Source organism: Dermochelys coriacea, chromosome 14 (genome assembly GCF_009764565.3).
Source record: "Dermochelys coriacea isolate rDerCor1 chromosome 14, rDerCor1.pri.v4, whole genome shotgun sequence".
Lineage (NCBI taxonomy): Eukaryota > Metazoa > Chordata > Testudines > Dermochelyidae > Dermochelys > Dermochelys coriacea.
In genome coordinates, this window is record NC_050081.1 from 19,521,585 (window position 1) to 19,545,845 (window position 24,261).

General features: G+C 44.6%; 1 protein-coding gene across 4 annotated transcripts in view; it reads left to right on the forward strand.

The window, feature by feature from the left end:
* Window positions 1–24,261, forward strand: part of NARF (nuclear prelamin A recognition factor) — a 48,763-nt gene that overhangs the window by 7,906 nt on the left and 16,596 nt on the right. For 3 of the 4 annotated variants that reach the window (XM_043497414.1, XM_043497415.1, XM_038371095.2), the window contains 6 exons: window positions 1,061–1,235; window positions 2,047–2,127; window positions 4,771–4,914; window positions 7,149–7,281; window positions 9,356–9,490; window positions 16,272–16,390. In XM_043497414.1, coding sequence (XP_043353349.1) covers window positions 1,209–1,235; window positions 2,047–2,127; window positions 4,771–4,914; window positions 7,149–7,281; window positions 9,356–9,490; window positions 16,272–16,390 — 639 coding nt within the window. In that variant the 5' untranslated portion in view covers window positions 1,061–1,208. Of the gene's footprint in view, window positions 1–960; window positions 1,236–2,046; window positions 2,128–4,770; window positions 4,915–7,148; window positions 7,282–9,355; window positions 9,491–16,271; window positions 16,391–24,261 lie in introns of those variants that run through there. The other variant, XM_038371096.2, reaches the window with a different exon arrangement.

Sequence of the window (24,261 nt, forward strand, 5' to 3'; positions counted from 1 at the left end):
GCAATGTACTGCGGTTGTGACAATGGGAAATTGTTAGCCTTGTGCTGACTTTGTGGGAAAAATTGTTGATGGTAGTGAGAATCATGAATCGTTTCATTGCAAATGATCAGAATTCAAGGCTTAAGGTGCCCTACACGGAGCGATTTGTGTAATCACTGGGATAAGGGAAGAGAGGTTTGTGTGTGTGATTAAAAGGGGGGCTATTAAACGCTTAAGTAAAGAATGAGACGCCACCACATTCAAGAGACTCAAATCAAAAGCAGTTTTTCCTCCTCCATTGTGACGGTGTGAACCTGTTGTTCCCCTCCTTTTGATGGTCCAGCAAGACAGAGTCTACACCGGCACTATGTAGCACTCCCACCATTATTAAGAAAAGAGCTGTGCTTTCTCTCGAGAAGCAGTGTCCTGAGTCTCCTCGGTCTTAGAGCAAGATACAGTCTCTTCTGCATGTGCAGGGGTGACCCCTTTTACCACCCTTGTTTTGCATGTTCATTTCGCATCAATTGCATGTAGTGTCAGAGCTTGCTACCCGTGTGAAAAATACAGGGATGATCACAATCACCGACCCCCAGAGCAACATGTATTCGCTGCCAGAATCTATAGAATGAACATGAATCAGAATCATGGGTTGCAGATTTGTATTCTAAGCATGTCAAGGGGGTGGGGGAGGGGAACGTTTCTGTACAGCACATTAAAGCCATTAATCATGATGGTTGCAGGCCCTGCATCTAGCCCACTGATCTTCCTAAAACCTTTTCCTCTGCGGTATTTATCGCTCATTACAATGTTAGCAAATTCTCTAACGTTGGTGTGAGGATTATTTTTTTTAAAACAGTCCATTATAGAGTTTGAAGAAGCTAAAGGTCCTCCCCACCCACAGGAAGACCGAACTGGCTGCTTTGCAGTCAGACCCTCCCACTCCTGGGCATCTCGATGGCTTTTGAAAATGCCAATCAGGAAGAGTGCCATAAGAGGGCAGTAGGGCAATAATAACAAAAGGCAACAGGAATTGAAAGAAGAGCTGGCTAATTTCTTGCTCTTTGGGCCTTTATTATTGCAGAAAGCTGACAAGCAAAGTCACTGAAGTCTGGCTGCTTCCTCCTTTCTTCCTCTGCCTGTAGAATAAAGAGAATAACACTCTTCTGTAGTAAGAAAATCACCTTTAAAAATTTAATAGACATACCAAAAAGTAATACAAAGCCTCACAGATGAAGTGTGAAAACTGCACCAAAAAGGTGAGTACTATTTTCTTACAACTTTATGCATTGGAAACTGTCGGTAGTTTGACTCTACCGCAGGTCAGGCACTTGCTTGATCTGTTACATAATGTGAAGATCCTTTGTCTTTTAAGGGGTTTCCATTTTTGAATAAGTAATGCAAGTCTGGGCTGCTGGAGGGACTTAACTTTATACTGCAGGGCAGGGCTAAGTTGCATCCAGTGCACAATTAAGTGACTTGAACTTTTTTATATATTATCTCTGAGACCAGTGGTGTAGTAGTAGAATTTTGTTATAGATTACAAGGTCAGAGATAGCCAGTACACAGCTCATACTTCCAAATGGGCCTGCCTCTTGTATTCTACCCTTACTGATACCATTCAAATATTAATTTATCACCTGTTTTGTTTTGTTTTCCAGGAAAGGTTTAATTCTATTTATTTCTCTGGGCAAGTTGTGATGGAAATGACATTTAATGTAACCTACTGATGCTGATTTTTTGTGTGTGACAAGATCTTTTATGCAATTTTCATTACATTCTGCTTACGTTTCAAATGGCTTTATGTGACTATTTTATGGTATACTATAGTGGTTGCCATATATACTGCAGTACATTTCTCTTTGCTCTCTTTCCTTATCCCTGCCCCCAGTGTTAAAAATACACCCAAAGCTGTAAAAGCCAAGCAGATGAACTTCCCACCAATGTTTTCATTGTAATAAACATGTTGGGAAAATGTAACACACTATCTGAAGTCATAGACCTAGTTAAAAAAATGTTTTTGAGCAGTGTTTTTTGGTTTATAACACACATTTCTATTATCTCTTTCAGGAATGTAGTAAAAAACAGAAAAATGATGACAAGCAAAAGACATTTGTTGATCCACTGAGCACAAATGATGAAAATGAGGAGGTAATGTTCCTTTTCTTTTCTTTTTTTTTTAATGATTTTATTAATCTAAGGTGTATTATTGCTTTGATTTTTAGCCTTCTCTATTCTGTGCCTTTTTTTTCTCTTTGAAAAAGAATAAATAAATGTTCGGATAAGCTATACACGAATAAAAATATGCACTGTACTTATAAACCAAAGCCCTACATGTAAGAACCATTGACAGAAAATAATCCAGAAGAGAGCCAGAATAGGTAGAGCCCTGCAAATCTGCAGATATCCACTTTATAAGCTCAGATATCTGTGGATCATTTTTGCAGATCGCAGATGGAAACCGATCCAAATTTTATATCTAAAGCTCTGCAAATCTGCAGATCATTTTTGTGGATCAGATGTGGATACAAATTTTGTAGGGCTCTAGAGATAGGGATACAAACACAGGGTTTGGTTTTTTCAAAAGTGCTGAGCACCTAGAACTCCAATTACAGTCAATGGGATACGCGAGTATTCAACAGCTATGAAAAGCAGGTTCATTATATCGATGGTTTCTTAAGAAGGATGAAATTGAAAATAGCACTCAGTGCAGAGCACACAGCAGATAATTTATTTCAGTGGCTTTGTAGAAAGAGTAGAAAAGGCTGAAAATGCTTCCTCAAATCTTTTTTTTTAAAGGTGGGGGAGGGAGGCTTGTGCCTGTTCTTATTGCATCTCAATCAAGCTTTTTTTTTCTTTTTTTGCAGTTTTAGTCCTCCAAATAAATGTGGTTCATAATTACAGAATGATATGCAGCTGATACTTTACCAACACTTAAAATGACACAGTATCTCCCTTCCTCCCTGAAAAAAGCATCTTGAATTCTAAGGGCCTGATCATTCATGGGGCTGAACGCCTTTATCTTTGAGTGAAATCAGTAGAAGTTTAGGCTGCTCAGCATTTGACCTGATCTGGTCCAACCCATGAAATCATTACTCCCATGAGTGGTCCAAATGACGACAGTGGAATACTTGAGTAAAAGTTACTCACAAGTCAGAGTTTGTAGGATCAACTCAAGGCAAATGCAATATACAAGACAACAGTTTCCATGCAAAAATTGACCCTATAAATTTCTTTCTTGTGAGTTGGGGTTTTGTTTGTTTGGTTTTTTTTGTTTTTTTTTTTTTAAAGAGAAGGTGGAGGGTGGTTGATGCTTCAAACCACACAAGTATGTTCTAACTATAGGTGAAAGAGGTAATGTTGGTATAGGTCTCGTACTTGGTTTGCTAAATTACACTGAATAACACTTTTCATTTGAGAGTTTTTTGCAAAGGGTCTGGAAGTCTCTCTCTCCTTTGCAGAAGTTCCTCTTCCCTCAAACTAATTAACAAACAATGTTCCATCCACAAATCATAGAACTGAAAGGGACCTCAAGAGGTTATCTAGTCCAGTCCCCTGCACTCAAGGCAGGACTAAGTATTCTCTAGACCGTCCCTGACAGGTGTTTGTCCAACCTGCTCTTAAAAATCCCCGATGATGGAGATTCCACAACCCCCCTAGGCAATTTATTCCAGTGCTTAACCACTCTGACAGTTAGGAAGTTTTTCCTAATGTCCAACCTAAACCTTCCTTGGTGCCCATTGCTTCTTGTCCTATCTTCAGAGGTTAAAAACAATTTTTCTCCCTCCTCCATGTAACAACCTTTGGAAAAGGGTTATCATGTCCCCTCTCAGTCTTCTCTTCTCCAAACTAAACAAACCCAATTTTTTCAATCTTCCCTCATAGGTCATGTTTTCTAGACCTTTAATCATTTTTGTTCCTCTTCTCTGGACTTTCTCCAATTTGTCCTCACCTTTCCTGAAATGTGGCGCCCAGAACTGGACACAATTCTCCAGTTGAGGCCTAATCAGTGTGGAGTAGAGCAGAAGAATTACTTCTCGTGTCTTGTTTACAATACTCCTGCTAATACATCCCAGAATGATGTTTGCTTTTGTTGCAACAGTGTTACACTTTTTTGACTCATATTTAGCTTGTGATCCACTATGACCCCGAGATCCCTTACAGAGCTGTCATTCATATAATGTAACACAAAGACAGTGTAACTTTAGGGCCAAATCCTGCTTCCCATAGACATGGGACTCAGCTTGTTTAGGCCACTGAGACAGTTTGCCTGACTCAAGTGATCATGATATGACCTTTCCTTTGTTTTGTGCCCTTAAAAACTATTGCCAAAGTTTTCAGACTTGGGTGTCTGATGTTAATTATGTAAATAAATATTAGGCATTGAAGAAGCCTGAGAAGGTAAGTACTCGCAACTGCCTTTTGAAGCTAATGGATGCTATGCTCAATGCCTCTTCAAATCAAGCCACTTCAGGTGCCTAAATATGGATAGGGTTTAGATGCTTAACTTCAAAAATTCTGAGTTTAAATTTTTTTGCCACTGGTGTCTTCTGAAAGATACTACACAATATCTCAAAATGCTTTGGCATAGAATAATACAGTTTAATAATTTCAGAGGGGCAGAGAAATCAAGAGGTACTGAATAGACCATTTTCTAATTTTAAATATTACACACACACACACGAGGGGGATGGTCTTGTGTTTTTAACAAAATAACAGAACTACAGTTGGAGTTTAAATAAGCCAGTGCAAAGGCCCTGAAAGTTAGCTTATCCAATCTCCTTTCATTTCCAGAAAAGTGAATTCCATAAATTGGCTAGTGCTAAAATATTCCTTAGTGACTGCCTAGCTTGTGACAACTGTGTGACATCAGAAGAAGGTGTCAGGATTTTCCAGCAGAATCAGAAGGAACTCTTTCGCATACTCAACCTTAACAAGGTAAAGTGACAAAGCATGCAGGAATTTGTGTGAGAGGAAGGATGTGAGATAGTGACTAAGCAGTTTCAGTGATAACTAAAAACCTTGAATAGTATAGCAGTTAAAGCACTTCATCCGTAAAAGTAAGATCATGGCTGTAATCTAAATTGTATGAGATGTATTCTGCAAGGCATAAGTAAGAAGATGTAGGTCAAAGCATGATGATTGTCTCATAACTTCAGTAATAAACTGTTGGGTGTGCAGTTATAGTGTTGTTAAATACACACTTCTTGAATGTTGTAGGCATTCTATTTTTTGTGATGATTTCATACCTTGCGCATATTGTTATCAAAGACATGACTTCAAAAATAGAGAGAATTGTACCATTAGTTTCTAGTACAGCGGTGGGCAAACTACGGCCCAGGGGCTGCATCCGGCCCTCCAGACACTTTAATCCAGCCCTCAAGCGCCCGCTGAGGAGCAGGGTCTGGGGCTTTCCCCACTCCAGCCAGGGAGTGGGGTCAGGCTTGCCCCTCTCTGCGTGGCACCTGGGGGCAGCAGCAGGTCCTTCTCCAGCTCCTACGTATAGGGGAAGCCAGGGGGCTCCACACGCTGCCGCTGTCCCTGCAGCTCTCATTGGCTGGGAACAATGGCCAATGGGAGCTGCGGGGGGGGTGTCTGCAGACAGGGCAGTGCACAGAGCTGCCTGGCCGTGCCTCTGCATAGGAGCTGGAGGGGGGGACATGCCACTGCTTCCAGGAGCTACTTGAAGTAAGCGCTGCCCAGACTCTGCACCTCTGTCCCCCTCCCGCCCTCTGAACCCCTCAGTCCCAGCTCGGAGCACCCTCCCGCAGCCTGAACTCCTCATTTCTTGCCCCACCCCCGAGCCTCACCCCCCCCAGCCGGAGTCCTCACCCCCTCCCCCACCCCAACCGCAATTTTGGGAGCATTCATGACCCACACAATTTCCATACCCAGATGTGGCCCTCGGGCCAAAAAGTTTGCCCACTCCTGTTCTAGAACATGCTTTAAGGTATGAATGATACCAGGCACATTTGAAAGGTGTGTATTCAGATGAGTATCTTGGGTTCTTTTTCCTCTTGCAAAATAAATAAATAAAATCATAGCTTCTGTCTGACACAAAGACAGTGCCATTTTATTGCTGAGGGTGGTTTTTTGGCAGTCTTCCTAATACACACAATACTTGAGTCTGCTGATCTTGACATTAACTTAATGATCTACCACTCCAGACTATTGTACTCTCACCCAGAAGGCAACGGATACTCTTAAAATTTTATTTTTAATTGAAATTGATACTGCTCTCTCTACCTATTTGATATATTTATGTACTATCAGTGTAAGGATTCCTCCCAGAATATTCTAGCCAGTTTTTAGGACTGGTTTGATTCTGTAGCATGATGTGGTTGTGTAAGTGTGAGACAGACAAAGATTTAAATGTAGCAGAATTATTGCTTTCTTCCAGTTCTAATGTCTATTAAGTCATCTGGTGCAGGATTTCTCTATTCCTGTTTTATTGCTTATGTCTTTTAAGTCTTCCACTACATTGGTAAGGAACATACACCACAAGCATCATGTCCTAACTAAAACACAGTGTGCATCTTCACATAGATGATGTGATCCTCACGAGAATGTTACCTTTGCACATCAGTCTTTTTCTTCAGCCAAACACACTTGATTGTGCATATATAGCATTGTTGGGTTGGGTTGTTCTAGGGTCCAGTCCTGCTGAATGCCCTCAATTCCAGTTGAAGTTAAGGCCACTGGGCATCTCTCAGGATCACATCCTTAGTTTGAAGGATCAAATTTAAAATTTCAAATCTCCGTGCTCCTGTAAACCTTAATTTAAACACGTATATTTGTTTCCAAGCTCTTCCCATATTTTGGGAGCATTATGCTTCCCTTAATTATCAAAATCCTGTAAGTGTTGATTCTCTAACTCTCCTTGCTTGCTTAACAAGCCAAGGATAGGGTTGTCCTGGGAGGGATGGAATTCCTTGAGTCGTACAACAGCAACTTCTCCAGCTGAGTGACTCTCAACATTAACAGAACCAGAAGGAAATTCCATCCTACTGTCTGTAAGAAGGATGGTAGTTGCTTCATTGGGGCTTTCATGGTATGTTTGTTTAACGCATAGGAAATTAGAGGAGCGACTCCTGAGGATGGGGAGGGAATGAGAACGAGAGGGACCTTATGCTGTTGTAATAATCCACCTGCATGCTTTGTTTATTTTCCAGAAATGTGATACCTCAAAACACAAAGTGTTGGCAGTGTCTATATGCCCTCAGTCATTGCCTTATTTTGCTGCTAAATTCAATCTGTGCGTAAATGATGCAGCTAAGAGACTCTGTGGTTTCCTCAAAAGTCTTGGTAGGTTCTGATTCATTATTACACTGGGAGAACACAGCAGGGTTATCTTGCGTTTCTTTCTTCCCTGGCAGAATTTTGCAGCACTGTCCAGTCATAAGAGACTGTTTAGCAATTGTTTCCAATCCCTGACCCATGTCCCTGCCCCCTGGGGCACACCACCAAGGGCAGATGGATTGTCTGGGGCTCCCCACAGTGGCCTGAGGTCCCTTGAACCACGGTCCAACTTCAGCTTCCAGTCTGGCCAGGGTGTGGGGCCTTGGCCCATCTCAGCCTCCCCCCGCACCGGAAAGAGATGGACGCTTCTCCTGCGTCTCGGGCAGGTGTGGAGCAGCACCACAGATCCGAGACAAATGCTGTCTCAGAGTCATTCAGTCCAGGACTAGGACTTGAACTCTGCATTTCAGAACTGCCCCCCCCCCGCCACTCCCAATTCAGGACAGGTGGTCGCCCTATGCAGGAGTGATTGATTTGGAGAACAGCTGCATCCTCCTCTATCTTCATCACTATCAAAGAGAGCTCCTACAAAGTACTTTTTCAGAGTTCCTTTACCCCATGTGACTTAAACTGAAAAATATACGTAGCAGGAGCAAAAATGTGTGCTGAGGGTGCTGTGGAAATACAGGGACCTACCTCCTTATTTGCTGTAATTGTCTGAAGACAAAGTAATTTTGGAAAGGAATGTTACGAATTGTTTAAGAAAGCAGCCAGTTCTGAACCACCTTGCAGCCCTCTAGGGGGTGGTGAGTCTCACTACTGGGCCTCCCTGTAAAGGGCCAGTGTGAGGTAAGGAAAGTAAAACTATTGACCCATCAAGCGCTGCAACATGTGAAATTTTGCCGAGTGGAAGCAGAAGGAAGCCCCAACTGTGAGTAACTGTTTTGAAAGAAACTGGGAAGTTTTAGTTATGGAAAAGATAATATTATTAGAAATAATACAAGTGACTGTCATAGTCTAATTTCCAATCCATGGGGGAAATCCTGGCCACAAAGAAGTCAATAGGAGTTTTGTCATTGAGCTCAGTGAAGCCACAGTTCTCCATATACCTTTACTAAGGGGAATTTTATTCCTCGTGCTATCAGACCAATCCTTTGAGAGTTTGAGTACTGATAACAGTCTTAGAAGTTCTGCTTCTTTGTTCCTGTTCACCATTGTTTCAACAATTTTCTCCAAGCAGTGTGTAGTATCTCTATTTGATATTAAAACTATACTTTTTTGATGTCTCATATACCATGTGCTCCTAACACTTCCTATATGTGTACCATTTTGCTAAAACTTCCTCTCTCCTATCGTTTTTCCTACTTAAATAATATGGAAAAGAAAACGCTTTTCCTCCTCCAAGATCTATGTCATAGTTTTCCACAGAACAAACGTTATAAGTGTGTGTAACTGATCTGTTTTTTTCCCATTAATAAGGGAAATAATTATCTGAAAGGAACACTGTAAGTATTGGTTGGCCCCAAATTTATTTTAGATTGTTTACATTATCTGGGAATACATTATACTAGGTACAATGGTATAGATAATATGTTACAGCTGTATAGAAACACACTGACAAGTAAATAGATGGGAGGCCTTTAGTGATGTACAGAACATTGTGCAGGTATTTATAAGTATTTAGGCAAGTGCATCAGTGGAAGGTTGTCCTGTGGCAGGGATATAAAAGTTCGTACAGATAAGTATAAGCATGCCCTCAAACTGTTGGTTGTAAAATAAAGTTCATAGTTTGAGTCCTTGCCAGCAGCCAGTTCCACAATAGGGTGTAAGTGTTCACTCATGGGCAAACTTTCTATAAAGAAACAGATTTCCTTTTGAAGGGATTCATATTGTTAACAAGTCAGCAGTTTTTTAAAAATCTGTGACACAGACAATGTGCTTTCAGATTTATGGTTTTGTTGTTCAAGTATGCTGCAGGTGCTAAAAGTGTGCCCAAAACTGGAGGGCAAGCAGGGTTTGCGCATTTTCTTTTGAGTTTTTAAAGGTTACTTAAAAGCCTGGAGATGGGGAAGAAGGTCTGTGAGATGCAAAACACTCCAGGAGTTAGTTCATCACATATTCTTGTCCTTTTGTTTCTTAGGGGTACATTATGTATTTGACACCACTATAGCTGCTGATTTCAGTATCCTGGAGAGCCAGAAGGAATTTGTGCAGCGGTATCGACAGTGGAACCAGGAGGAACATGCCTTACCAATGTTTGCCTCTGCTTGTCCTGGTGAGTTGAGTCCCTAACTCTGCAGGATTGTATAGTCCCCCATTTATCACTACTGAAATAAAAATAGTGCAGTTCTAGTTGTGTATCTTGTAGAGCATAAGATTTTTGGGCTCTGTATTTCAAGGATTCTGAATCTTACAGCACATCCTCCTTTCCTGTAGTAATACTTGGTAGCTATAGCACTGTTCAAATGCTTTGCAGACATGGAGCTAGATTCAGCCCTGAGTTAAACAGGCTGCTGCGATGGAAGAAAATGTGCCTGGAGAGCAGGGGGTTTGTACCACATGGCATATGCAGCTTCTTCTCTGCCAGGGAGCCAGCATAGCCACAGAAGTGGACAGTGCAGATGGGGAGAGTGTGGCCAAGTTGGATATGGAATGTGCTGTATCACTACATCCCTGAGGCAATCTGACATAGGGGTTCTCATATGGAGCCCCAACTGCAACTTAAAGATGTTGTCATCCAGCGGAACGGTGAGAAAGATGAGTAGTGCAAATGCTGCCTACCCTCCCCTGAGTGTGAATTCAACCAGGGTCTGTTGCACGCTGCAGGTTCAGGGAAGCAAAATTGGTAACGCTTTGCACACACCATTAACCAGTTAAGTTTCACATTCTCCCTGTGAGAGAGGCATATTATTTAATTTTATAGATAGGGAAACTGAGGTACAGAGAGCTTAAGTTAAATTCATGGAGGTTAAGTCCATTAATGGCTATTAGCCAGGATGGGTAAGGAATGGTGTTCCTAGCCTCTGTTTGTCAGAGGGTGGAGATGGATGGCAGGAGAGAGATCACTTGATTATTACATGTTAGGTTCACTCCACCTGGGGCACCTGGCATTGGCCACTGTTGGCAGACAGGATACTGGCTGGATGGACCTTTGATCTGACCCAGTATGGCCATTCTTACGTTCTTAAGTGTCTTGTCCAAGGCTTCAAAAGGAGTCTGAGCAAGGATTAGAATTTAAGGAGTTCCTGGCTCTGAGTCATGTGCTTAAACCACAGCACTTTCTCCACTGTCATTCTTCTCTCACTATGTGGTTTTGACTCTGCCTTCCATTTCTTTGAATTAAACATTTCCTGTTGAAAAGCACCATTAAGAAAAATATACTTTTACTAAGTGCTTTAATTAGAAATCATGACTTCCATTAACCCATGCAAAGTTTTTAATTTGGCACTGGAGTATGGAAGGAAATGGTGAAATTAAACTATATTCATGATGACTGTGTGAGATGGAACAATTGTTTTAATATTGAAGGGAAGCCATCAACTTGAAATATCACATTTTTCTGAGAAGTGTATGCCTTGTTGCAGGGAACACCTACCATTACTGGAACCAAGACAAATTAAAAGGGACAATTTTTTCCCCAGTTTGTTTACTTTGTATAGTCAGTTATGCTATCCCCCTGTATACTCAGTTAGCTAGTTATTTTAGCCCAGATCCTCAAAGGAGGTTACTCATCTAACTCAATAGCAGTAAGGTGCCTAAATACCTTTGAAGATCTTGCTGAAAAATCCTTTACAAACATCAACAAAGGAGCAGAAAATGCTTTTACAAATAATTATTTTACATTTCAGGACACATTGTTTAAGAGGAGGTACTCTATCCAAAAATGGATTTATTTTTTTTTAATAGTTTAATATTAACTAGTTCAAGTGGGCAGTGTTCCTCTAAGGAAATATTACTACAAAAGAGAAATGAAGGATGGCTTACAAACACAGCATACTTTCCTTGGAGGGTTGCCAATCTCCATAATCTGCCATTATCATTTAATGTAAAATGTGTGGGCATATAATTTTGAATAGATTGTTTTGTTTCGTTTTCTGGAAAACGATGGTGGTTTTTTGTTTGTTTTTTTTTTTAAATTATACTCTTACATTTTATTGTGTAAAGGTAAGTATCTTTGTCGGGTGGATAACTTCTGTATATTCTCTGCTGGAAGTGTTGAACATACATTTCTAGGAGATGCATGTATATGTCAGGAGGAGAATACCCTTTAGGTTTGTCTGTTAGGAAAAAAGCATTCTAGTTTGTTTTGTCTCCTGTGTTCAGAAGCAGATGTGCCATATGTTTTCTTTCCCTACATCTTGCAAGGTTTAAACAAAAAAGCACTCAATTTATCTTTCAGAGTAGCAGCCGTGTTAGTCTGTATTCGCAAAAAGAAAAGGAGTACTTGTGGCACCTTAGAGACTAACACATTTATTAGAGCATAAGCTTTCGTGAGCTACAGCTCACTTCGTCGGATGCATTTGGTGGGGGGGAAAAAAAACAAAAAAAACATTTTTTTCCACCAATGCATCCGATGAAGTGAGCTGTAGCTCACGAAAGCTTATGCTCTAATAAATTTGTTAGTCTCTAAGGTGCCACAAGTACTCCTTTCAATTTATCTTGTTACTCATGATTTACCGGTAATTAACATTTAGAGGCCAGTCCAGCTCCCATTGAAATCAGTGGCAAGATTCCCAAATTGACTTCATTGGGAGTGGGATTAGGCTCTCAGAGAGTATAGTGGGCTCTAGAATAATTGCCCATAAGTGTGGTTTTGTGTTCCAACTGAGCCAGAGGAAATTTGTTTTCCCTCATCTACAAATCAGAGATGATAACACTTACTCACCTCAGAGGGATATTATGAGTCAGTCAATTAATGGAGGGCACTATGGGCTTATCTACACACTAAATTTGGCACCTGCTTTTAGCAATGGCACAACTGCATTGGTGCTAGCTATTGTATAAGTATTAGTGGAGACGGGTCAGATGTTTTCAGCACCACTGCTGCAAAATGGGAGCAAAATATTGTGGTAGACAACTCTCTGATTGCAGGTTTTATTATCATTCACAGCCTATAGAGGGGATACCTCATGCTCAGTTGCTCTCTAGATGTATAGTAAATATGTTCAACTTTATTTCAAATGTCGGGGGGGGGGGTTGTTTCCATTCTACGAACCTATGATATAAATTGCTCCCAGAAGTTCTGTTTGTTTAAAAGGTGCATTCCTTTATCTCAATATTGGTTTAAAAGTGTTTTGTACACAGAAGATCACTCCAGATTGAGGCACAACAGTTTCACTTCTGTTTCTTTCAGGGTGTAGTTCTCCACATCTTGAACCATTGCCCTTAAGTATACAATGACATAGTGATCTGTGATTCAAACTAATGCTCTCTGATCATAAGACTGCAGAGACCATGATAAAGGGTCATCTTTTGTGGATGCATTTAATCTTATCATCATATGAGGTTTCTCTGCTTTCCTGTTGGGACTATGAGGATTTCTCATTTTACTTCTGCTTTTATATCCCCTACTCAAAACCTGGCATCACAACAAATCAGCCATTTGCCTGATAGAGACTAAACTATCCTTTAGCTCTTGTTGATTTTGTTCCTTCATTGGCCAGATTGGTCAACATTGAGTGACATGAAGCACTCCCGCTTGGAATTCATCTGCTGTTCCCAAAAAATTCCCATCCTCTGCTGACTCCTAAAGCGAGTGACTGGGACAGGCAGTCACAAATAGCAGGAAAGTACATGGCTACTAGGTGACTGTTCAGGCCTGTTCAAATGTCTTTGGCCCATTGAGCCAAATTCATTCTCACTTTTTTTCCACTGAAGTGTATGGCGTTATGCTGAGGATAAATTTGGCTCAGTATTTCTCTGTAGTTTTATAGAAATATGTAGGTGTTCAAACCACACATTTTTAGACCGTTTTTCCTATAGCAAATACCACTGATGATGATATATGAACTGAGCCTGGGTGCATTTACACACTAATTTGTGGTTTCATAAGACTTTAAAAAACAAAACAAAACAAAAAACCAACCCAGCAACACCTAGAACTGGTAGTTTAAAGCTAATATAAACCAGAAGATGGCCTAGAATTAATATAAACATATGAGGAATCTGTATCATTAAGTAGAAGTGCTTCACTCCAGTAAGAAGCAGTCAAGTTTCTGCTGACCTATTGATGAGTAGGCAAAAAACAAACAGCACATGTGTGAAGTGCAGATAAAAGCCTTATATTGTTCATTCACCAAAGCTACTTCCATAACTAAACAATGACTAATGCCCCTGTGAAGCTGGAACTAATAGAAACTTGTTTGTTTCCTACCTATAGATACATGGTAGAACAGCACATGAAATAAATTGGGTTTACCTAGCTGTCTGCAGCTGTTTGGATTTTAATGGAACTCCACTGGGTTTGTGTTATTTATAATAATGAAAACATTTGGTTTCTGAAAACCAGCGTCCTAGGCACAGCACTGTGGTGACTAATGAAAATCATGCCAGATGTTTAAGGGCAGAGCCTTCTGAGAACATTGATCTAGAGTGATGTAGTGGAAAACTTCTAATTTAAAATAAGAGGTACTTCCTCTTTTAAGAAGCATAATCTGTTCTACAGTCATATACAAGATAAGGGGTGTGTGGGTGTTATATAATTGTTAAAGGGCTTCAGATTCAAGTGCTATTATTCCAGGCACTAAAAAGAAAGGGAAAAATAAATGTTCCACATTTTTTAATCTGACATTGATTGTGACAAGGTGAGATCTATAGCACTGGTTGGAACCAGGCATAACGAAGGTAAACACAATACAAACTTCTTGTTCATAGCTCTGACAGGGCACCTCAGTCCTGACATGCAGTTTTCTTAACTAATCAGCCCTTGCTTCTCTTGAGCACAGATGAATGTGTATGTTGGGGGGAGGGAAGTTGGGGGTTGTTTCTGTGATGCAGAAAAATGCCTGTTAGGGTCTCCTGTGAAACTGGTGAGTCTCATTGTCTCTTTTTTTAACCAGAGTTGGGAACACCAGGCAGGAGGATGGCTAGTGCTCCCCTAATGTGCACATGCCTTGTATAATTCTCCTCCTACCGCAAAGGTGTTATCTGAGTACCATCCTGATTTACAATACTGTCTGCTTTTATTTCTCCAAATGCCTGTTTTCAGCTGACCCGCATATATAAGTAGTGTGTAATGTCTTCACTTTTATAGTGCTGCTTCTGTATGGTATCCAAATCTCAAGACTACCACAGGCCTACAAATATAACATTTCCTGGTAGGATGTGCTCTGTAGTCATTCGCAAAAAGAAAAGGAATACTTGTGGCACCTTAGAGACTAACAAATTTATTAGAGCATAAGCTTTCGTGAGCTACAGCTCACTCGATGAAGTCGAGCAGTACTCTGAAATCTGTAGTCATTGTATCTCTCTTATAAACACTAATCTGTTTGGGACGGAGAGCCTGTCTGTTGTGAAGTGGGTGTTGCCTGTGGGCTAAGATATTGGGCTAGCCCTAACATTTCTGTACTGTTTAGTTTTTGAAGTGGCAAAATATAAATCTACCAATGTAATAGACACATTGTAGGTCCAGTGGTTAGACACTAGCCTGTGACTTGGGAGAACCAGGTTCAATTCCTTGCTCTGTTCCAAGCTTCCTGAGTGACCCAGTCAAGTCACTTGACCCTCTCCGTGTCTCAGTTCCTCAGCTGTACAATGGAGATAATAGCATTGCCCCACCCCACAGGCATGTTGTAAGGATAAATACATTAAAGATTGTGAGGCGGTCAGATGCTACAGCAGTGGGGACAGTTGAAGTACATTAGATAGAATGTATCTGTTAATATTTACAATAATACACAGAGACTTGGGATGCTTGTGGGGTTTAAGAGGATATGGATAATTGATTTTCATGTACAACCGTAGTTGAAATCTGATTTGGCCACACTTGTTCCCAGTAATGCAGTGAGTTTTTAGATGATGTTTCATTCGACTCTGCTGTTCTGGAGAAGGCACATTATACAGTGTACTGGGATACTGAAACTTAGAAAACAGAAGGTTACAGAGTTACTCTTCACTCTCAGTAGAGTGGAGCAGATTAGTAAATGGTGATCCAAGTGATGGCTGCCAAAAAAAGTTGGCTTATTTCATTATTAGCTGAATCCCCAGTTGAGGTGCTCCCGTAAATTTGTGCATTCGAGTGGATGTAACACATAATTCATTTCACAGTGGATTCTAGGTTATAGAATTAATTACCCAGTAGATTCACCAAATCCACTTGTAGATTCCTCTTAGTATCCTTCAGAACAGCAGCCCCCATCAATAAATCTTTTACTGACATGGACAAACTGCATAGTCAGAGTAGAAACTTGAAAGTAAGTGCAAATTGTGATTGTCTTATGAAATACCGAGGTTAGGTTTGTTCTCTCCTCAGTGTGTAGGGAGACCTCAGGCTTGTCCAATAAGTGTGCAGGGCAAAGGAAAGGAGTAAAAGGAGGAGGGGGGAATTTGTATGATGCCAGTCTGGGTCTCCTCAGGGCGAAAGTATTCATGGAGCTATGTGTAAAACAGCAGGTGACTCCTTGAAAGTCACTGGATATCTTTTCATCTCCTGTGAGCCTTAATACAGCCAGATGCAGGAGTTGGTTCACCTGTACAAGGCTCAGGCAGAGAGCTGCTGGCTGAAGCTTCTCTTCTCTGCTTCTGCTGTACTTGGCTCAGCCAGGGGAGCACCAGTGGAAACTCCCACCCTAAGCAAGCTGTCTGAGTGAGGGCATGAGGAGGAAGAGCAACCAGAGGAGGAGATGAAGGGAGTAAACGGAGGAGGGCAGCAAAAGAGAGTGCCTAGAAGAGAATATGGAAGGTGGAAGACAAGTCCATCTTCCATTCCCCACTTTTAACAAGAAGTTTCCCATCAGCCTCGCCATCCCATCATGCTGGATTTTTATATCCCTTTCCTCAAGGATCCATTTCCATATGCTCTCAACTTTGCTATCTTTCTTCATTCACTGTAATTCTAGGTTGGATCCGGTATGCTGAAAGGGTGCTTACCAACCCAGTGACTCCACACATTTGCACTGCGAAGTCTCCACAGCAGATCATGGGGTCCCTGGTGAAGGGTTACTTTGCAAGGCAACAGGTAACTAATTCTGCTTTTATTGACTCTTCTAGAGAATTCTCTTGCATGTTGGTTTCTAATATTTAATTACAGATGTCTTACACCTCCTCCCACCCCTTCATTCTTCCTAAACTGTCTGTGCTTACATCTAAGGCTAGATTGTGCTTTGCTGCTATGCAAGTGTACAAGACAAAGAACCTCTCAATTTCACCCCACACTGGCAGAACATAGTTGCAGTCCTTGTGCTCTCAATGCCTCATGGAGATAGATTTTTTTTTTCTACATAAAGAGTTAAATCCAAAGTGACCAAGGTAAAACTGGCATGCCAAATGCTGCCCACACAGTTCTACAATACAAGCTTTAAAGCAGAAGGTATCATGCAGATACTACAGGTCCCAGCATGCAATGCTCTGTCATCTCAGATCAACCTGAAGCATTTGCATGCTGAGAACTGAAGTATCCATTGGTTCCGAGTTCACAAGTTGATTCTGCCACTAATTTTAGTTAGTCTTGAGCAAGTCATGTCCTCTCTCTGCCTCAGTTTCCCCATGTAGGGCGACCAGGCATCCCAATATTATAGGGACCATCCCAATATTAGGGGCTTTGTTTTATATAGGCAACTATGCCCCCCCAAAAAAGTACCCTGATTTTTCAGACTTGTTGTTTGGTCACCCTATCCCCCATATGATAGATGGGGATAATACTTATCTATTACTCCTGGACGGATTTTGCGCCAAAAAATGCAAAATTCTGCATATTTTATTGGTCAAAATAATGCAATATAATCACACCAGTTTCAATTGTTTTGCTAATTTATTTAAACTACAATACAGAAGAAAGTCACAATAACTATTGTGACAAAGCTCTGTCCTTGCCTCCATGGGTCCCGCGTTTCCTGGCGGATTTTGCTAGCCTCAGAGGCTCACTGTGCCTCTCCACGTAACCCTTCTTTCTCTAGGGACAAGGGTCACAGTCTACTGAGCCATTTTCATCATAAGCCAGCGAGAGAAGTGAGAAGTTATCCTTCCTTGCACAGTCTCTGTTGTCTCCCAGTCTCAGTGATTAATCAGGGGGCAAAGGGGCGGGAGGGAGTCCGGGCCCACCCTCTACTCTGGGCTCCAGCCCAGGGACCCTAATAGTATCAGCTATGGTAGCTGACCTTTTAGAAACATGACATGTACAATTCCCTGGGCTACTTCCCCCACAGCAGCCCTCACTTCTTCCTCAAGCTCCACTTCACCCTTACCTCAGGGCTTCCTTCCTTATGCCTGATATGGTGTGTACTACTCAGCCTCTCCAACCACGCAACTTCTTCCCACAGCTCCTGACGTGCACACCCACCTGACTGACTGGGAGGCTTTTAACTAGTTTCAGCCAGCCAGCCCCTCTTTGGCTTCAGGTGTCCCAATCAACCTAGCCTTCTCCCTGCCTTCTGGAAAATTCTTAATTGGCCCCAGGTGTCTTAATTGACCTGGAGCAGCTGCCATTTCACTTATCCTGGTACCAGGGATTTGTTTAGCCTGGAGCTAATACATCTATCTCCCACTACTCTTCCATAGCCATCTGGCCTTGCCCCATCACATATCCCCCCCCTCTGCTTTACACCATAGAGTTGGGCAACTTGGGACGCCAGGCAGTATGCTCGTGACAGACCATCAGCATTGCCATGGTGGCATCCAGCCCTGTGCCGTATGCAGAACTGGAATGGTTGGAGGGATAAGAACCACCTGGTGACCCTTGCATACTTTTCCTCATTCCGCTGCATCCACTGGAGGGGTGCATGGTCCGTCACAAGAGTAAATCGCCGGCTTAAGAGGTAATAACGCAGTGTCTCCATAGCCCATTTGACAGCAAGGCATTCTCTCTCAACTACTGCATATATCTGTTTTCTTGGGAGAAGCTTTCTACTTAGGTAGAGGATTGGTTGTTCCTCTTCTCCCACCATTTGCGACAGAACTGCTCCCAACCCCACCTCGGAAGCGGCTGTTTTTAAAACAAACTCCGTTAAAGTCCGGGGCTGTGAGTACGGGGTCATTACAGAGGGCCGTCCGAAGGTCTGTAAATGCCCCCTCTGCTGCGTCGGTCCACTTTACCATGTCTGGACCTTGGGCCTTTACCAGGTCAGTTAGGGGACTTGCCCTAGTGGCAAAGTGGGGAATAAACCGTCGGTAGTAGCCTACCACGCCTAGGAACGCACGGACCTGCTTCTTTCGGGTTAGCCGGGGCCAGTTTTGAATTGCCTCTAGCTTATTCGTTTGGGGCTTCACTATGCCCGTTCCCACAATATATCCCAGGTACCTAGCCTCTGCTAGCCCTATGGCGCATTTAGCGGGATTAGCAGTGAGGCCAGCCCGCCTTAAGGTGCGCAGTACTGCCTCAACTTACTCCAATTGGGTTCCCCAGTCTGGCGTACGGAGGATGACATCATCTAGGTATGCAGCTGCAAAACTAGTATGGGGGCGCAGCTGCTTATCCATGAGGCGCTGGAATGTGCCTGGGGCCCCATGTAGCCCAAAAGGGAGGACGGTGTACTGGAATAGCCCATCCGGGGTGGAGAATGCTGTCTTTTCTTTAGCTTCTTTGGTCAGAGGAATCTGCCAGTACCCTTTTGTCAGATCCAGTGTAGTCAAGAATCGGGCACTACCCAGTCGGTCAACCAGTTTGTCGATACATGGTATGGGGTATGCATCAAACTGGGATATTTCATTCAGTCGGCGAAAGTCATTACAGAATCTCATGGTACCATCAGGTTTAGGCACTAGAACAATTGGACTGGACCACTGACTGCAAGATTCTTCAATAACCCCTAATTCTAACATTATCTTTACTTCGGCCTTGATTTCCTCTCTTTTGGCTGCTGGGATTCGGTAGGGTCTCAATGTTAGCTTGGCTCCGGGGATCGTGCAGATATGGTGATAGGTCTCAGTCGTCCGCCCTGGTTTTGTAGAGAACACATCTCTGTTACGATTAATCATGTCGGCTGCCTCGATCTTTTGGATCGGCGTCAAGTTGGATGATATCCTCACTTGCTCATGTAAGTTATCCTCCTGGGGAAGGGTCTCCTGCATGACTAAGCATGCCTCTCGATTGTGCCAAGGTTTTAGAAGATTGATGTGGTAAATTTGCTCAGATTTCCTGCGGCCTGGCTGCCGCACCTTATAGTTCACCTCTCCCATGGCTTCGATTATTTCGTAGGGTCCCTGCCACTGGGCCAACGGTTTACTTTCTGCTGTGGGCACCAGTACCCTCACACGATCCCCTGGTTGGAACCGTCGAAGCTTTGCTTGGTGGTTATAATCGGTTCGTTGGGTCTCCTCTGCTCTCTCTCCAAGTGTTCCCGTACAATGGGCGTAACTCAGGCTATCCGATCTCTCATCTGCAGTATGTGCTCAACTATGTTCCTTCCGGGATTTGGCTCCTCTTCCCAGGCTTCTCTGGCTATATTCAATATGCCCCGAGGGTGGCGCCCATATAGTAGTTCGAATGGAGAGAAACCCGTGGAGGCTTGCGGAACCTCCCGGATGGTGAACATGAGGTAAGGCAAAGGATATCCTAATCTTTCCCATCCCGGCTTACCACTTTCCTCATCATGGCCTTGAGGGTCCTATTGAACCTTTCCACAAGGCCATCTGTTTGCGGGTGGTATACAGAGGTCCGTAGGGCTTGTACGTGGAGCAATGAACGGAGATCTTTCATCAACTTGGACATGAAAGGTGTCCCTTGATCAGTCAATATCTCCTTGAGTAGCCCAACCCAGGCAAAGATCTGTACTAGCTCCTTAGCTATTGTCTTGGAAGCTGTGTTGCACAGGGGAACAGCTTCCAGGTACCGGGTTGCATAGTCCAATACAACAAGCACATGGTGGCCCCGAGCTGTCTTCTTTAGGGGCCCTACCAGATCCATGGTTATCCGTTCAAAAGAAACCTCTATTATTGGAAGAGATATCAAAGAAGCCCGCAAGTGCGGGCGAGGGCTATGTAACTGACGCTCCAGACAAGAGGTGCAGTATCGCCAGACATCTTCATGTACTCCTGGCCAGAAGAACCTCCGCAGGATCCGTGCCTGGATTTTCTCTACCCCTAGGTGTTCTCCAAACAGGTGACTGTGGGCAAGACTCAATATGGCTTTTTGATGTTTTCGTGGCACCAGAAGTTGTTTTATCTCTTGCTCCCGCATTTGCACCACGCGGTACAGGAGATCTTTCTTCACTATAAAGTAAGGTCCGGGACCCTGGACCTTCCCATCCACGGGTATCCCATCGATCTCAGACACCTCTTTCCTGGCATTATCATATCTGGGGTCCTCCACCTGGTCCCGCCCAAAAGTCTCTCTCCCGGGACTAACCTGCCCAAGCTCCCAGGGGCTGGCTTCTGCTTCTTCCAATGGCTCGCCACTGTCATGGCCGGGGGCAGCTTCTGGCTCACCTTCTGTGGTGGAAGTTTCTCTGTTGGCTGCTCGCGTCCATCTGCCTACTAGGGAGGTCTTCTGGTCCTGGGTCAGGATCTGGGTTCCCAAGGCCTTCACGGCCTTCCTCTCCTTTTTTGTCTTCCGGGTCTTTCAGGGGGCTGAGAACGGATCCCGAGAAATCTCAGCGAACATCGGGGGTTGACATTCCCCTGGTGACGAGTCGCTGTCCTCAGGGTCCCCACCTTCCTCCAACCTCTCCGGGGGGAGTAAATTATCAAACCCTGGTTAGTCCCTCCCAATGACTAGAGGATATGGGAGTTTAGGAACTACACCCACGGTCACCTCAATGGGGTTTCCCTGAACCTCTATCTCCACTGGGATGGTGGGGTAATGGCTCACAGCCCCATGAATGCACGTCACTGCTACGTGTTTGGCTTGTAGCAGCTGACTGTTTTTTACCAGCTTACCCAATATGAGGGTGATAGCACTCCCAGAGTCCACAAGCACTGTAGTCTCTGCTCCATTTATCCTCACTGGCCTGGTGTAATTATGCAGGATTAATGTGACCCCCGCAAGATGGATAAGGGAGCATGGGACCTCCCAATCCCCCAAGTTACATTGCATAGGCTCCTCGTGCTGGGACACTGCTGCTATGTGTCCCCACTCCCCACATGCATAACATCTATAATTGCTTTTAATCATCCCCCTATCCCGGGGGCTAAGGGGTTTAGTCCTGGGGCTCCCCCCACTCAGGCCAATCCCTTCCTTCTGGGATCCCTGTTGGTTTTCGCCCCCCCCCCTTCTTCGGACTCCCCAGGGGTTTGGCTGCCCAACCTTTCAGGGTTGGGGTCAGGTGCTTGCTTCGAAAGGGGCCTTCCTTGGATAATCGGGTCAGTCCTCTGGCTGTCATCCATCTTTCTACCAGTGTTATCATCTCGTCGTATGTGTACTGATTGTTCTGGCCTACCCATTTGTGGAAATCTGGCGGCAGTCCCCACATGTAATGGTCTATGACCAGGGTCTCCAAAATCTCCTCCGGCCTGCACACCTCAGGCTGTAACCACTTCCGTGCGAGGTGTATGAGGTCGAATAGCTGGGACCTCGGGGGTTTGTTCTCCTGGTATTTCCACTCATGGAACCTCTGGTCCCTTACCGCTGCCATTAGCCCTGCTCGTGCTAGGATCTCTGCCTTCAGACGAGTATAGTCAGTGGCATCCGTGGCAGGCAAGTCAAAGTAGGTCTTCTGGGCCTCTCCACACAAAAAAAAAGGGGCGAGAATGCTGGCCCATTGCTCCTGTGGCCACGCCTCACACTGAGCAGTCCTTTCGAATGAGAGGATATATGCCTCTATGTCATCTCTTGACGTCAGCTTTGGCAGATGTCCAGTGACGCTCAGGGTTTGCGTCCCGTCGGACCCCTGGGCCTGGGTGGTGAGGATCTTCAGCTGGTCCACCACCTCTCTCAAGAGAGCACGATTTTGGGTTGCCTGGCTCATCAATAATTGATTGGTTTTCTGCTGTAGCCACATCGACTCCTGTTGTGCCACTGCCTGAACCTGGGTGGCCTCCTGCTGGGCTGCCGTGGCTTGTACCAGAGCTCTTCCCACCTCCTCCATTGTGGTACAAAGCAAACAAACAAAAACCAAAACAAACAAAAATCCAAACCCCCAGTGCACTTTTTTTTTTAAACAAAAAAAAAAAACACCTCTTCTGCTACGCTCTGAACAAAATCCCACTTCTGACACCAGTTGTGACAAAGCTCTATCCTTGCCTCTGTGGGTCCCGCGTTTCCTGGCGGATTTCGCTAGCCTCAGAGGCTCACTGTGACCCTCCACGTAACCCTTCTTTCTCTAGAGATAAGGGTCACAGTCTACTGAACCATTTTCATCATAAGCCAGCGAGGGAGGTGAGGAGAAGTTATCCTTCCTTGCACAGTCTCTGTTGTCTCCCAGTCTCGGTGATTAATCGGGGCAAAGGGGCGGGGGGGAGGGGAGAGTCCAGGCCCACCCTCTACTCCGGGCTCCAGCCCAGGGACCCTAATAGTATCAGCTATGATAGCTGACCTTTTAGAAACATGACATGTACGATTCCCTGGGCTACTTCCCCCACAGCAGCCCTCACTTCTTCTTCAAGCTCCACTTCACCCTTACCTCAGGGCCTCCTTCCTTATGCCTGATATGGTGTGTACTACTCAGCCTCTCCAACCACGCAACTTTTTCCCATAGCTCCTGACATGCACACCCACCTGACTGACTGGGAGGCTTTTAACTAGTTTCTGCCAGCCCCTGATTGGCTTCAGGTGTCCCAATCAACCTAGCCTTCTCCCTGCCTTCTGGAAAGTTCTTAATTGGCCCCAGGTGTCTTAATTGATCTGGAGCAGCTTCCATTTCACTGATTCTGGCACCAAGGATTTGTTTAGCCTGGAGCAAATCTCTTTCTCTCCCCCCCCCACTGCTCTCCCATAGCCTTCTAGCTTGGAGGGAGGTGGGAAGCTGCTACTCCTGCTGCTGCTAGGACCTAAGCTCTCCCTGCTGCTCCAGCTGCTCCCCTGGCTGGGCCAGACACCACCCCCCCGTTCTCTGCTACTTGGCTGCTGGACCCCCCACTCTTGGGTGCTGCTACTGCTGCAACTGCAACCCTGGGGTGGGGAGGGGGCTGCTAGCCCACTCCCCAGAGAGGAGGAGTGAGGGACCCCAGCCACTGCTGTTGTGGATACCACCACCACCACCACCTGAGAGGGGTCCTTTCTGCCTGCCTGGACCACCACCTGGAGTTCCTGGAGCTGCTGCTGCTGCGGAGTCTGCTGCCTGGAGCTGCTGAAGCCCGAGGAGGAGAAGAAGAGGATCATCTGCCAGTGGGGCAGCACCTAGAGACTTTGCAGACCACCGTGGAGGGGGCCTAAGACTGAGTAATTTCCAAACTGTGCTCTTGTGGTGGGGGTTTTGACTGTGTTTGTAGGGACACGGGGGGTGTGGCGTGGAGCTGCCCCCCGATCCATCTGTGTGTCCCCCCCAACCCCCACCACTATTACCACCACCGCTGCCCTCTCCACCACCCCCACTGGCTGTATACCATCTGCCTCAGCTCCTGCCTCTGGACTCAGCTGCTTGCTTGGCTTGCCATGCCCTATTTCCACCCTTTGGGCCAGAAGCAGCAGCCAGCTAAAAAAGACTTGTGCAAGTGCACATGGGCACATGTGCCCCCCCCCCCGGACAGCCTAGCCCCCAGCTTTGCCCTTTACTACCTGCCCCATTTGCCACTTGCTTTGCCTCCTCTTTTGCTCCAGCCCCCCTTACTAGCTTCAGTTTGTTTGCCTGCCCCGCCCATTTCCTTCTGCAGCCTTTGTTTGTTTGCCCCGCCCCAGCCGCTGAAGCTAGCCCCTTGGTTTCCCTGTTCTACCCCCAGACCGCTTAGCCCCTCGCTCCGTGTGCCCATGCCCCCTCCCATGCGCTTGTGCAATTCCCCTCTTTAGTTGCAACCCTCTTC